Source organism: Larimichthys crocea, chromosome VI, assembly GCF_000972845.2.
Source record: "Larimichthys crocea isolate SSNF chromosome VI, L_crocea_2.0, whole genome shotgun sequence".
Classification (NCBI taxonomy): domain Eukaryota; kingdom Metazoa; phylum Chordata; class Actinopteri; family Sciaenidae; genus Larimichthys; species Larimichthys crocea.
This window is the reverse complement of record NC_040016.1, coordinates 24,096,051-24,111,050: the sequence shown is the minus strand read 5'-3', so window position 1 is coordinate 24,111,050 and position 15,000 is coordinate 24,096,051. Positions and strand designations below refer to the sequence as shown.

The 15,000-nt window shown below is 42.4% G+C and overlaps 1 protein-coding gene across 3 annotated transcripts in view; it reads right to left on the bottom strand.

Moving 5' to 3' along the window:
* Positions 1-10,038: 10,038 nt before the first annotated feature.
* LOC104933232 (receptor-type tyrosine-protein phosphatase gamma) overlaps positions 10,039-15,000 on the bottom strand; it is a 369,578-nt gene continuing 364,616 nt past the window's right edge. For 2 of the 3 annotated variants that reach the window (XM_027279290.1, XM_027279288.1), the window contains 4 exons: positions 14,951-15,000; positions 14,347-14,489; positions 12,287-12,422; positions 10,039-12,159 (listed from right to left, as the gene is read on the bottom strand). The exon at positions 14,951-15,000 is cut by the window's right edge and continues 97 nt beyond it. In XM_027279290.1, coding sequence (XP_027135091.1) covers positions 12,010-12,159; positions 12,287-12,422; positions 14,347-14,489; positions 14,951-15,000 — 479 coding nt within the window. In that variant the 3' untranslated portion in view covers positions 10,039-12,009. The remainder of the gene's footprint in view (positions 12,160-12,286; positions 12,423-14,346; positions 14,490-14,950) is intronic. The other variant, XM_027279289.1, reaches the window with a different exon arrangement.

The following is a 15,000-nucleotide window of genomic DNA, read 5'->3' as shown; positions in this document are numbered from 1 at the left end:
GAAAGATGGGAGATGTCATGTTGTTTCATCATCTGTGTAGTTGTGTCAAATTTGCAAAATGTAAAATCACTCACTACTGGTGGCGTTTGTTTGTTATGGATGTGTGTGAGTTCCGATGACATGCAGCATACAAGAATGTATGAGGATGAGAGAGTCTGCTTCAGGTGGTGGGATCAGCTGTATGTACTGGAGTGGACGTGGTGGAGGAAAACAACCGGCCTGAGGCAAGAGGCCACGCAAGAGGACATGTACAAAAATCACAAGTTATTATGATAAGGATATTTTATATATGTATACATACAGTTTTCCATATATTAAAAAAACATAAATGAATTATACAAAGAATAATAATAGAATTTCACAGTAGCATTGTTCACCACCTTAGGTATTCTAACATGGGTGTGACTTGCTATAAGAAGGAGAGTGACAAGAAAACAAGGCAAAAAAAGAAAATAGGTCAAAAGAAATTGATTTTAGAAAGAAGCGCTACTTGTCTGTGGAGATATGCTCCAAGATGTCTGGTACTTGTGATAAATGGTGGTAATATGAGTACTATCGATGAGCAGGCCAGAGGAGGTCACGCTGAGCTGAAGTCTAACAGCTTTTTGTTACCGAGGCGGAGAGTTCATGCCTTCCTCCGTTCAAATCAACTGGTGGGTGGCAGGCAGAACAACGTCCTTCACAGAAGCAGTTGGTTTAATAAGGGCCAAAGCCGTGGAATGTCAAAAAATCGGAGCTTGAGTGGAGAAAGCCACAGTGTGTCAGCTTTAGTATAGGCAGTAACACTGACATTTATAGTGCAAACAAGAAAAGACCGAAAAGTGTTTCTCGTTGCCTACTGACGCCATCGTGAAACTTAAAACGCAGGTGCAAACCCTTCAGTAGGAGACATTAAGACATAAAATGGCGAAAAAAATAAATATCAAAAACTTTTCATCAGTGTAAAAAAAGTAATCAGGTTTTCATTTTAACCAAGAGTCTGGCAAAAAAGCCTCAAAAAGTCTTTTTCACAATAGTTCCTTGACGTTTTACAAAGTTAAGTGCCTCCTTTGTGGGCTCAGGGACCTCATCAGGTGTTTGGACCCATAGGACGCCCTCAGCTCAGCTCCAGGCCCTCGAAGGGCCTCTCTTAGACCAGCGACTCCATGCTCTCTGCCTGATCGGACTGGTCGGACTGGACGCCAAAGTCCCGTTAATGTCCCTGGCCAGAAACCCAAGCTGTTCTCCTTGGTGCTGACAGGTGAGCAGAGCTTTGTTAGGTACTGGTACTGGTCCTGTGGATCCATCAGTGAAGACAGAGAAGAGACAACGGTCATATTTTACTACTGCTACTACATACTTACACTTCCCATTATCCTATAATTTCAACAGCGTTAAGGAACAGAGCATATCTCTCACAATGTCTGTGAAGACCCCTGGCCTCATGAGGTTGATCATCTTGGCCACTTGATACGTCGACTGCACCCCGCCTCTCCAGCTGCTGAGACAGGGTGGTGACTGCACACAGCTCCCGGCTGACACTGCCCCCCACCTGAGAGACACACACACGCACACGCACACGCACCCACACACACCACAACACACACACACACAAAAAAACAATCCCTCCAACACACACCACACCACACACACACACACACACACACCTACACACTACCACATCAACACACACACAACACACACACACACACACACACACACACCACACACACCACACACACAGTCAGGTCTGGGTTTTTAACTCCTCCACTGATTCATCAACATATGTTCATTGAGTTGTTTTTCAGATCAGTGCAGCTTTTACTGCCAGTTGTGGTGAGCAAAGCATGAAAGGAAATCTACAGTGTGAAAAAGAGCAAGTGTTTAGTTAGAAGCTTGTAATAACCATAAGTTTCACTTGTTCCTCTAAATGACAAGGCCTTGGAAGATAGTTACCGCAGATTTCTCGCTCATCATTATGAATAGATACCATAGGCCTTCATTAGTGCCACAGTGGGGATTTGCAGTGGTAACGGCATTAAAGGGGTAGTAGTAAAGTATAATTAATTAGTGGCTGTCAATCGATTTATAAAAAAATTAACTAATTAAATCGCCAAAAATTTCTGGAATTAATCGCGTTAATCGCCGATTAAATCTATCAATAAATGTATCAATAAATTAAATGCATTTTTCTGAGGACTGAAGCTTCTAATGACATATTTATTTATGTAAAATGATCAAATAATGTAGAACTAAACCCAGATTAAAGTATTGAAAAATCGATTCATGTTATTGGCTTAGAGTGCCATATGCCCCGGCAACAGAAAAAACGCCAGAATGAGGAAATTACTGAGGAGTTGCCACTCCTGTAGGTAGACTGGGGTTGTTTTGCTTGCGGTGATTTGTTTAAAAGTCGTGTTTACTTCTGTGGAATTTTAAATTCGGCCTTTGCAAATGTGCAAATTGCCTTGTTTTTGTCCAACGAGCCGTCGGGCAAACTTCCTTTTAACAATGAATCGTTTCCCCTAATAAGCTCGCGTCCTTATCCATCTTTACACCATCAGACTCTCCCTTCTATATGTCTACGGATACGATTCTACTAGACGATAGTATACACGGAGTTCCAGCGAGCGGTGCGCCTCCTGTGCAGGTGATTGTCCGATTTTCCGATACAATTCATGTCCAGCCATATGGAGATTGGCAGACTCTGCCCGTAATCCACTAAAACAAACCAGGGCCCCCGTTTTTAGCTGTGGGGCATGTGGGCGACCGCCCAGGGCGCATCTCGTGAGGGCTTTAAGTTTATGCCTCTTATAACCACCATTCACACACAACACTAACTATATCTGGGACGCCACGCTCTACTTTTCCACATCCAAAATGGCGGCCGGCCACCGGAAGTAAACAAAACCGCGTTAATTGCGTTATTTTTTTTTTAACGCGTTAATTCTTTAAAATTACTCGCCAAAATTAACGCGTATTTTGACCCCTCACTAATAAAATACATTATAAGGAAATATTTATATGACTGTTAAAAGAAAAATCATGCCCAGTGCTTTGAAAAAAGAAAACATTGTCAGTTTAATTCATCTGTTTTTACTATTGTTCCACACCTGTACTTTAGTGTCGCCTTCAGCTGTTGATTAAACTCATTGAAGTCTATCTGAGATACAGCAGTGTATGGACTTCACTAGGAATTATTTAGAATGTTTTTTATCATCCCTACACAGGCTTAGAAACTTTTGTCAGCACATATTAAAAGTACGATTTCTGTTGTGTGTGTTTATCACCACCTACTGTGTTTATGACTCCCCAGAGGTTTATGCTGCAGCTTGTCTTTTCTGCACTTGTTCTTCTGTCATGTTTTGATTCCTCAAAAATTCCTGATTTGGGCTCTGGTCTAAAAGACCTTTACAATGTGACGTTCTGACAGTGGCTCAACCAGGGAGTGGAGCCCTCACAGATTGGATGTCACCTCAGGATTAACAGATTTATTCACAGTGAATCCACTTTAGGATGACAGCTCAGACCGGTATGAGCTACCCTGGAGAAGTGGGTCCGCCTTCATATATGTAAAGCGGTCTCCTCTTCTACTTAGCAGCCCTGTCAGAGCTTCAGCAGAAGAAACCACTGCTAACACACCCCATGCCTGGGCTGAATATGAGCGTGCAGACAATGTAGGACAGAGTCTCAAAACTGACCATCTCTTAGGTGCTGTAAGCGGCTGTGCCATAGCAACCAGATGAATGGCTCAATTAGTCCTTTTTCTTCTTAGATGCGACAAGCAATTTTCATATCGTAACTGAAATAAACATGAGCAGAGCGTGTGCTTCGACGTGTCATTCAAGAACACCTAATGTGTGTCATAATACTAAAGGACACTTTCATGAGGCTTAATGGGCCGGTTTGCTGGGGTGTGTTTCCTGTTTCCACCGCTATGGCGCAGGCAGAACAGTCAGGGGCAATGTTAGTGTCTCTCATACGTCTTGTCAAGTGTTTTTGTTCACACTCTGTATAATATACTATATCTATATTATATATATATATACACACTTACATACATACTACGCCTGTGGAAAGGGCATATGGTAGCTAATCACATTTGGACATAACAACCACAAAGTGTTACCTAAAAAACATGAAAGAATCATCAGGAAAACTGTGTTAACCTGGTAACAAAAAACAAAATGTTCTTCTGTTGTCTGTCTCTCGTATCTTGGAAAATGAAAGCGTGAAACTGAACTTGTGCAACATTTAAACAGAGCTGCTGGTGATGCGAACTTGATCTGGAGAGGCCCAGTGTCCGGACTTTATAAATTCAGCTGCATGACTCTTCCAAAGGTTTGTGCTGTACTTCTCTTCACTTCTGTTCTTTCCAAACTTATATTTTCATTTGAAACTCTGGGTTCTCAGTAACAGTACAGTGTTAGTTACTTTAATCTTTGACAGCTTTGACACATCAGGGATGTGCGAGAATTGGGCCTGAATATAAAATTTCAGACTCACTCCTCGTGGGGCGGGGGTGTTGGCCATCGCGCGTGAGGCCGCCTCCTCTTTATAACGTTTATGAGCTCGAAGTGCTGCTAATGGGTGCGTCGGGGTTTGGCCCCTTTGGCACAAGAAAGTGCCGAAACCTCTATTACGTACATCATCTGGTCAACGACAGGCAAAGAAAGACAGCAAGAAAAGGAGAGGAACCTAAAAGGTAATTAGATGCAAGGTTTTTAGAAACAGTTCAAAACAACTCATCCATGTGACTCGAGTTAGGACATCTACAATGACCTTACATTAATGCAGTGGGTTAAAGTCACCATGGACGAACAGAGGCTGCGCACTGGGGGGGACAATGAGAACGGACATGGATCAATATTTCTCATCTATCTGAGAGGTGAAGTTTAAATGAAAAATCTACAGAACAAACGCTGGTTTCCCTATCATCGCCCCTGCTGGCTCCAAACAATTCTCACCACTCTGCAACTCTGTCCTTACCATGCCCAAAAGCTCTGGGCTCTGTTTGGTTCTGTGTGCTCCCCTCCAAATCTGACAAGGGCAGATGTTCAGTTCCACACCCACACACCACACACACACACACACCACACAACAACACACACACACACACACACACACACACACCACACACACACCTTGTGTAGCTTCCAGGATTAAAGTCATTGGATTGCTGATCTGTTCCTCGTTGGACAAACAGGCGTCTGTCTTTCACTGTGAGGGTGACAGTAACGTCTCGCAGTCCATGGCCTCCTCCCGACCTGGCCAGTTACGTAAACTCATCTTCCGCCTCTGCAGAGAGCACAGATCCGGTTTCACTGCTGTGTTTATTCTTTCACTTCACTGCAACCACAAGTTCGCACTGTTACTGTATGTACTAGTTACTGTTACACCACAATATTACCGTGTGTTTGTAGAGAAATTTCGCATTTGATTTGTGTAAAATAAACAATCAGAAGAGGAGGAGAAAGACAAACACATTGAGTTTTATCAGCGTTATGCAATGAGAAATGTGACCGAAAGCTTTCAATTACAGGCTTTGTTAAAAGACCCAAATAGGCCATTGTTTCCAGTTAGGATTGCCCCTGTTGTACCTGCCGTATGACTGGAAATTTGCAAAGCCTCATTCACAGGGGTTTTTTAAAGCTACTGAAGCTTCTTGTAAAGTGCTTTCCTTTTACGAACACTTTGTCTGTTTGTGATATGTGTGTCCTGTCCATGTTCAAGAGTCCATCCTGATTCTTTCTTTCCATTCCACCCTGGTCCTGGTCCTGTCCAGTTTTAAACTGGGTTTTTGTGTTTCTAGTTGTGTCCTGATCACTATGACATTCACTTCAGCCCTGTTTCAGGTGTGCATAGGCCAATTGCTTTAAATGTTTAAAGAGTACTTACCCACCTCATTTGAACAGTTTCATAAAAGATTATAAAAGATTCAAATTGATGCAGCAGCGCAGATCAGATCCAAACTTGCCAACCTCTGCTGCTGAAAACGTCAGTGGTAGGTGTTTATTATAGCTAGAAAATGTATACATGTAGTTCTGAAGAGATGAGGAGTGGGACTACAGCCCTCTGTAGTGGACTACAATTCAAGTTCTTCAGAACCCCAACCACTGACTGGTGATATCTCTTAATTAACTTATCACAGGCCTGTGGTCATCTTGAAAAAAGAGCTTCCTAACCCCTGGCCCTGCTATTAAAGTTTGAAAACGACTGCAAACGTCCGATTCTTAATTAATCAAAGGTTGTTTTACAGTATATTACGGAACGATTGACAGCAAACTGAATTCAAATGATTTTTTTCGTTTTGTGGCAATATGCAGAATAACGTGAGATGATCTGTTCTAATTCACGGACAGCGGACTGGCCACCTGTCAACCAATAATTAGGACGTAATAATTCAAAGTTTAAAGTTAAATTCATGAAAACTGGTTGTAGCAAACCTGCCTCTTCTATTGTTTAAGAGAATCCTTCTATCAACACAGCCTCAGCTCAGACTTCACACCGCTTCCTTCTGGGGCCCGGGAGGAGAGTTTAAGAAACTTGGCTGCACACAATCTCATTGAAAAATACAAGAAAAACTGCAGTTTTGTGGATAAATGTAAAAACGTTGTGACAACGGTGGCATGTGATTGATGAATACTACACGTGCTGCAGGGATTCCCCCGGCCTACAAATGTTCTTTTCCAGATGTAAGAAAACACGTTGTTTGGGGTACAGACCCCAGAAAACGTCACGTCAATCAGATGTTTTGGAGTTTGTCCGGTGAAAATGTAACTTGTGATGCCAAAGGACATTCCATTCCCACTAATATAAAGCATAAGCATATCAAAATGACCGACCGAATAAGTTTTTACCATACAGTGCAGCTTTACTTTAGACCACCACCATAACATGTGCAAGTAGTATTCTCCCGTAAACCAACTCAGGCAGAACTCTGAGGCCCAGCCAGACTTCAGAGGATCACAGGATCAATGAGCAGACATTCGTCTGCCATATACAAACCCAGTGTGTGTGTGTGGTGTGTGTTGTGTGTGTGTTGTGGTGGTGTGTGTGTTGTGTTATGATTGCATATGAGTGCCATGTGTGTTCATAAAAGTCAGGGAATGCTATGAGACTCACAGACAGTTTGCTCATGTTGTTCCACAAAAACACCTTCCATATAAAACAGCATGGTACTTTGGCTCATGATAGGTGTGTTGTGCGGTGTGTACTCATATACACTTCAACACAGGCTAGTCAGCAGCCAAACAACAAACGTGGGCACTATTCACCCTTTACTGTATGTGTGTGTGGTGTGTGTGTGTGTTGTGTGTGGGAGTGTGTGTGTGTTTCCTACCAGTCCATGGTTGGCAGGTAAGGTTAGCATAACAATAATTTGTGCATTTTGGGTCCCAAAATCATTCTCCAGAGTCTTTTGTGGTGTGGGGCAGAGGATGCTGGGTAATGATGAAACTATACCGTCGTAGTAAACCCTGAGAAAAAAACAACGTCAGCGGGAGAGTCACTCCACAACATTCACACCCACATTCATCTTGGATTTTAAGCTGCACGCAGTGTAGAAAAAAAGCAGGCTCATCAGCAGAAAGTCTGGTTCATTTTCTAAAGGAATAAATGAAGAGCTTTGAACTGGACGGCTGTGAGCTCAGTTCTGATCTCACTCTGGACCTCACCCGACAACGAAGACACCAAACAGCACGTGAAACGCTTTCGCCGGCCTTTCGGGGGGTGAAGGGTTACTTGTAAACTCCTGCTTATTTACAATGGGCACACTCAGCTTGTTTTACTGCCTTTTGTGTTTTCTGGGATGTGACATCCTCAAGCTGACAACAAACAGAGAACCCACAATGTGGGCTGGCGTAGGGTTGTCAATTACCTCTGTGTAAATTTACCTCCAATATTATCTACAGGAAGAGTTTCTATAACGACCACAACTGAGATGCTTATGGAGAATGAAGGCTTTTAGGCTTTTTTCTAACACTAATACACCAAGTACCCTGTTAACGGTTGGAGTTGAGTCAAAATCTTCAGCAATGACTGGGGAGATCCATTTGACGGATTTGGACAACACTATACAAAATCAGAGAGTGTGACGATCAATGATTGACAGAAGAAGTGCTCCCATTGCTGTAAGAGTCGTTACTGTAGTCGGTGCCTTGATGCCCGGGCAAGGTGCTAGGGCCGACCCTCGCTCGCTCCGCTGCTCACAGACGGGACATACCGAGAGCGACAGGAGGGCACAGAGAGAGCGACCGAGGAGACAGAGCACACAGAGAGCAGCAGGATGAGAGAGACCGAGGAAGCGGACAGAGAGAAACGGACAGAGGAAAGACCGAGAGAGGAGAGAGAGAGGAGAGCTGAAGCCGACCAAAAGCGAGAGCAAGACCAGAGTACAGGAGAGAGGGAGAGACACGAGAGAGAGGAGGAGAGCAGGAAGGCGAGACGACAGAGAGAGAGAGACCAGAGAGAGAGACAGAGAGAGCGAGGACAAGGAGAGCGACAACGGAGAGAGAGAGAGAGACAAGAGGAGGACAGAGTAGACGAGGACAGGGAGAGAGAGAGGACAGGGAGGGGAGAGGAGAAGAGGGAGAAGGTGAAAGAGCGAGAGAGAGAGAGCGAGGAGACAGAGACAAGAGTGAGGGAACAGAGAGAGACAGAGAGACAGGGAACAGAGGACGACAAGAGAGGAGAGAGAGCCAGAGATCAGCAGCGAGAGAGAGACAGAGAGAGGAGGTATTTACCACTTTAGGAAAGGCCAGAGCAGCCCCCCTGTTTACTTTTCATTCATGCTTTTCTTGTCATTGGACAGTTCTTGGTAAACTTGGATGTGTGTGATTCAGAGAAACTGTGGAAACTTCAACAGATTGTGTAACAGCTGCCGAAGACGCTGAAACCATGCAACTGAATGCTAACAGCTGTAAACAGGTCCTATTTAGTTTAGTTTCATGAGTTTTTTACACACTGTATGATTCAATTTTAAAACCAGGAGCTGAGAAATATTGCTTTTTTTGTGCCCCCAATATATCACATTAATTTAGACTAATAGCCACTCAATAGTGACACATGCTTCATTAGGTAAACAAAAACACTTTTCTTTTTGTTGTCCTGTATGATAGATTTGAGGACTGACCTGATCTGTCGCTCTCAGCTATTACAATCGTTGTGACTTTTGCCTTTCACGTCCATATGAGGACTTCCCACTGTTGCACCATGTTACCTGACTTCACCTGCACTCAAACAAACAAACCTGGTTGTTGGTGCTGGTGCATTTTAGAAGCTGCCACTGTTCAGGGCGAAGCAAAGAAGAATTATCTGGCGTTGAGAATGAGGCACAGCCAGGTTTGCTTCTACAAACTCAGTAACCTTTTCATTTAAATATTCAGTGTGGTAAGTACAGAGACACTCTATTGCTTCTTCTATAACTTATTCTATATTCTATTAATACTTATATAATGCAGATGCTATGCCTCACATGTTACTCATTGATAAGTCAGGTTTTCGGGATTAGTTTGGTTTATTGTTATTAATTCAATTCTTTTGGAATATATTTTAAATGTTCTCGATACGTGCCCTGATCAGTTGGGTATAGTGACGTCAGACGTCACGTCCCCTCACGTACGCCTGTTAATTTAGACGTTTCAAGTTAAGTGACAGTGTTCAAATCAAAACGAGATATTCGTTAAGAATACTTAATGTTTCAGTGTCGGGTGAACTCATTAGCCCACTTTGAGTTATGAGTTTGTAGTACTGTTTGGGTTTACAGTGTGCTTCATTTTGGTCTTTTCATAGAATTTGTCCACAACAAGACAAATACGAAAAACAGGAGTAGTGTTGAGTAGGGCTGGGTACTGCTGCTAATCAAAATGAATAATCTGCTTATCGATTTCATTTCTTAACAAATTACTTTATATAGATTTATGATAATGTTTGAGTGAGAAAAGAAAGCAAAATATACTGAAAGAAAACACTTTCAATACATTTAAGCTGCCATTAACAATCGTGTAACATAAACGATGAGGCATAGTGCGGTCGTTGCTTGTCATTAAAATAAATAAAAATGTAAATATCCTGGCAAAGCACAACTTAAATATTTATTAAGTTAGAGTTTTTACACATCTGTTGTTCCTGATGACGGCTGAGAACATGAACTCAGGAAAAGCTGAGTCATGTTACACGCAGAACTGTAGCCACATCTTTGCGCACTGGCTCTCATCCACCATATTGTGAACATTATACATGGGAGTTGGTTAAGGCAGATTTATTGAAATCTGGAGTTGATAACACACTCCAGCTTTTCATACCCAACCCTACAGAGGCCACAGACTCATGGGAAATAAAGTAACTTGTGATTCATCAGAAAAGAAATTAAGAAGACAGATTGGGCTGCAGGCATCCAATATGCAAATTAATTACAGAGAATCATGAGGAGAAATATTTGTTATCAGATTTTACATTCTTACAGCACATACAACTATTATAGATGTACTATTTAGAGTCATGTTTAGCACCTAAAAGAAGAGCATTATTAAGCAGTTTTTACTCTGACCACATGACATAAGTGCAACTAAAATAAACCGATTTAAAAAATAATAAACGCACTGCAGTGAGTCTCAAATCTGGACGAGACTAACACTAAGAACCCTGTTTCAGATTTCTAAAACCCAACCAACTTGTTGCATAGAGCTTGTATTTTTGAGTCTGCAGTTCCCTTGCAGATCAGACTGATTCAACCCTGTAATGACACCACACACTGGTGCATGTGAGTAAGTGAGCGCTCCACATTCAGGCCTCATGTTCTTAATCCGTGCTTGTCTGTCAGAAAGAAAATTCATGACTGCAAAAAGAAAAAAGAAAAACTTTGAAAATGTGATTTTCAGAAAGATGGGAGATGTCATGTTGTTTCATCATCTGTTGTAGTTGTGTCAAATATTGCAAAATGTAAAATCACTCACTACTGGTGGCGTTTGTACTGTATGTGTATGGATGTGTGTGAGTTCAGATGACATAGCAGCATACAAGAATGTATGAGGACTGAGAGAGTCTGCTTCAGGTGGCTGGGATCAGCTGTATGGACTGGAGTGGACGTGGTGGAGGAAAACAACCGGCCTGAGGCAAGAGGCCACAAAGGACATGTACAAAAATCACAAAGTTATTATGATAAGGATATATTTATATATGTATACATACAGTATTTCCATATATTAAAAAACATAATATGAATTATACAAAGAAATAATAATAGAATTTCACAGTAGCAGTTGTTACACCACCTTAGGTATTCTAACATGGGTGTGACTTGCTAATAAGAAGGAGAGTGACAAGAAAACAAGGCAAAAAAAGAAAATAGGTCAAAAAGAAATTGATTTTAGAAACAAGCGCTACTTGTCCGTGGAGATATGCTCCAAGATGTCGGTGCTTGTGATAAATGAGTGGTAATATGAGTACTATCGATGAGCAGGCCAGAGGAGGTCACGCTGAGCTGAAGTCTAACAGCTTTTTGTTACCGAGGCGGAGAGTTCATGCCTTCCTCCGTTTCAAATCAACTGGTGGGTGGCAGGCAGAACAACGTCCTTCACAGAAGCAGTTGGTTTAATAAGGGCCAAAGCCGTGGAATGTCAAAAAAATCGGAGCTTGAGTGGAGAAAAGCCAAGTGTGTCAGCTTTAGTATAGGCAGTAACACTGACATTATATAGTGCAAACAAGAAAAGACAGAAAAGTGTTTCTCGTTGCCTACTGACGCCATCGTGAAACTTAAAAACGCAGGTGCAAACCCTTCAGTAGGAGAACATTAAGACATAAAATGGCGAAAAAAATAAATATCAAAAACTTTTCATCAGTGTAAAAAAGTAATCAGGTTATTCATTTTAACCAAGAGTCTGGCAAAAAAGGCCTCAAAAAGTCTTGTTCACAATAGTTCCTTGACGTTTTACAAAGTTAAGTGCCTCCTTTGTGGGCTCAGGGACCTCATCAGGTGTTTGGACCCATAGGACGCCCTCAGCTCAGCTCCAGGCCCTCGAAGGGCCTCTCTTAGACCAGCGACTCCATGCTCTCTGCCTGATCGGACTGGTCGGACATGGACGCCAAAGTCCCGTTAATGTCCCTGGCCAGAAGACCCAAGCTGTTCTCCTTGGTGCTGACAAGGCTGAGCAGAGCTTTGTATAGGTACTGGTACTGGTCCTGTGGATCCATCAGTGAAAGACAGAGAAGAGACAACGGTCATATTTTTACTACTGCTACTACATACTTACACTTCCCATTATCCTATAATTTCAACAGCGTTAAGGAACAGAGCATATCTACTCACAATGTCTGTGAAGACCCCTGGCCTCATGAGGTTGATCATCTTGGCCACTTGATAAACGTCGACTGCACCCTCGCTCTCCAGCTGCTGAGACAGGGTGGTGACTGCACACAGCATACCGGCTGACACTGCCCCCCACCTGAGAGACACACACACACACACGCACACGCACACACACACACACACACACACACACATACACATACACATACACATACACATACCACATACCACATACCACATACCACATACCACATACACACACACACACACACACACACACACACACACAGTCAGGGTCTGGGTTTTTAACTCCTCCACTGATTCATCAACATATTGTTCATTGAGTTGTTTTTTCAGATCCAGTGCAGCTTTTACTGCCAGTTAGTGGTGAAGCAAAGCATGAAAGGAAAATCTACAGTGTGAAAAAGAGCAAGTGTTTAGTTAGGAGCTTGTAATAACCATAATGTTTCACTTGTTCCTCTAAATGACAAGGCCTTGGAAGATAGTTACCGCAGATTTCTCGCTCATCATTATGAAATAGATACCATAGGCCTTCATTAGTGCCACAGTGGGGATTTGCAGTGGTCACGGCATTAAAGGGGATAGTAGTAAAGTATAATAATACATTTAAGGAAATATTTATATGACTGTAAAAGAAAAATCATGCAGTGCTTTTGAAAAAGAAACACATTATAGTTTAATCATCTGTTTTATATTGTTCCAACACTGTACTTATAGTGTCGCTCAGCTGTTGATGAACTCATGAAGTCTATCTGAGAACAGCAGCTGTATGGACTTCACTAGAATTTATTAGAATGTTTTTTATCATCCCTTACACAGCTTAGAAAACTTTTGACAGACACTATTAAAAGTAGATTTCCTGTTGTGTGTGTTTATCACCACCTACTAGTGTTTATGACTCCCCAGAGGTTTATGCTGCAGCTGTGTCTTTTCTGCACTTGTTCTGTCTGTTTTGATTCCTCAAAATTCCTGATTTGGGACTCTGTAAAGACCTTTACAACTGTGAGTTCTTGACAGTGGCTCAACCAGGGAGTGGAGACCCTCACAGATTAGGAATGTCACCTCAGAGATTAAAGATTTATTCACAAGTGAATCCACTTCAGGATGACAGCTCAGACCGGTATGAGGCTCCCTGGAGAACAGTGGGTCGCCTTCATAATGTAAAGAGTCTCCTCTTCTATTAGCAGCCCTGTCAGGAGCTCAGCAGAAACCACTGCTAACAACCCATGCCTGGCTGAATAATGAGCGTGCAGACAATTAGGACGAGTCTCAAACTGACAATCTCTTAGGTGCTGTAAGCCGGCTGTGCCATAGCAACCAGATGAAGGGCTCAATTAGTCACTTTTCTTCTTGAGGATGCGACAAGCAATCTTCATTATCGTAATGAATAAACATGAGCAGAGTGTCTGGATTAGAGTGTCATTCAAGAACACTAATGTGTGTCAATACTAAAGACACTTTCATGAGGCTTAATTGGGCAGTTTGCTTGGGTGTGTTTCCATGTTTCCACGCTATGGCTGCAGCAGAACAGTCAGGAATGTTAGTGTCTCTATACGTCTTGTCAATGTTTTTTGTTCACACTCTGTATAATATTATATATATATATACACACACATACATACATACTACGCTGTGAAAGGGCACTATGGAGCTAATCAATATTTGGAATAACAAACACAGTGTTACCTAAAAAACATGAAATCATCAGGAAAAACTGTGTAACCTGTAACAAAAACAAAATGTTCTTCTGTTGTCTGTCTCTCGTTATCTTGAAAATGAAAGCGTGCAACATTTAACAGAAGCTGCTGGTGATGGCAACTTGACTGGACGAGGCCAGTGAGACTTTATTTAACATTCAGCTGCATGACTCTTCCAAAAGCTTGTGCTGTAGTTCTCTTCACTCTGTTCTTTCCAACTATATTTTCATTTGAAACTCTGGTCTCAGTAAAGTACAGTGTTAGTTACTTTAATCTTTGACAGCTTTGACACATCAGGGATGTGCTGAGAGAATATGAGGCTGAATAAAATGTCAGACTCACTCATCGTGGACGATGGTTGGTCCATCGCGGGAGGCCGCCTCCTCTTTAATAACGTTTATGAGCTCGAAAGTGCTGCTAATGGGTGCGTCGGGGTTTGGCCACTTTGGGCACAGAAAGTGCCGAACCTCTAATACGTAATCATCCTGGTCAACAGACAGGCAAAGAAAGACAGCAAGAAAGAGAGAGACAAAGGTTAGATGAAGGTTTAGAACAGTTCAAACAACTCATCCATTTGACTCGAGTTAGGACCTATACAATGAACCTTCACATTAATGCAGTGGGTAAAGTCACATGACGAACAGATGCTGCGCACTGGACAATGAGAAAGGACATGGATCAATATTTTCTCATCTATCTGAGCAGGTGAAAGTTTGAAAATCTACAGAGCTGGTTCCATCATCGCCCCCTGCTGGCTCCAAACATCTCTCACACTCTGCAACTCTGTCCTTAACCATGCCCAAAACGTCTGAGTGCTCTGTTTGAGTTCTGTGTGCTCCCCCTCAAATCTGACAAGGCAGATGTTTCAGTTCACACACACACACACACACACACACACACACACACACACACACACACACACACACACACACACACACACACACACCTGTGTAGCTTCCAGGATAAAGTCATGGATGCTGATCTGTTCCTCGTTGG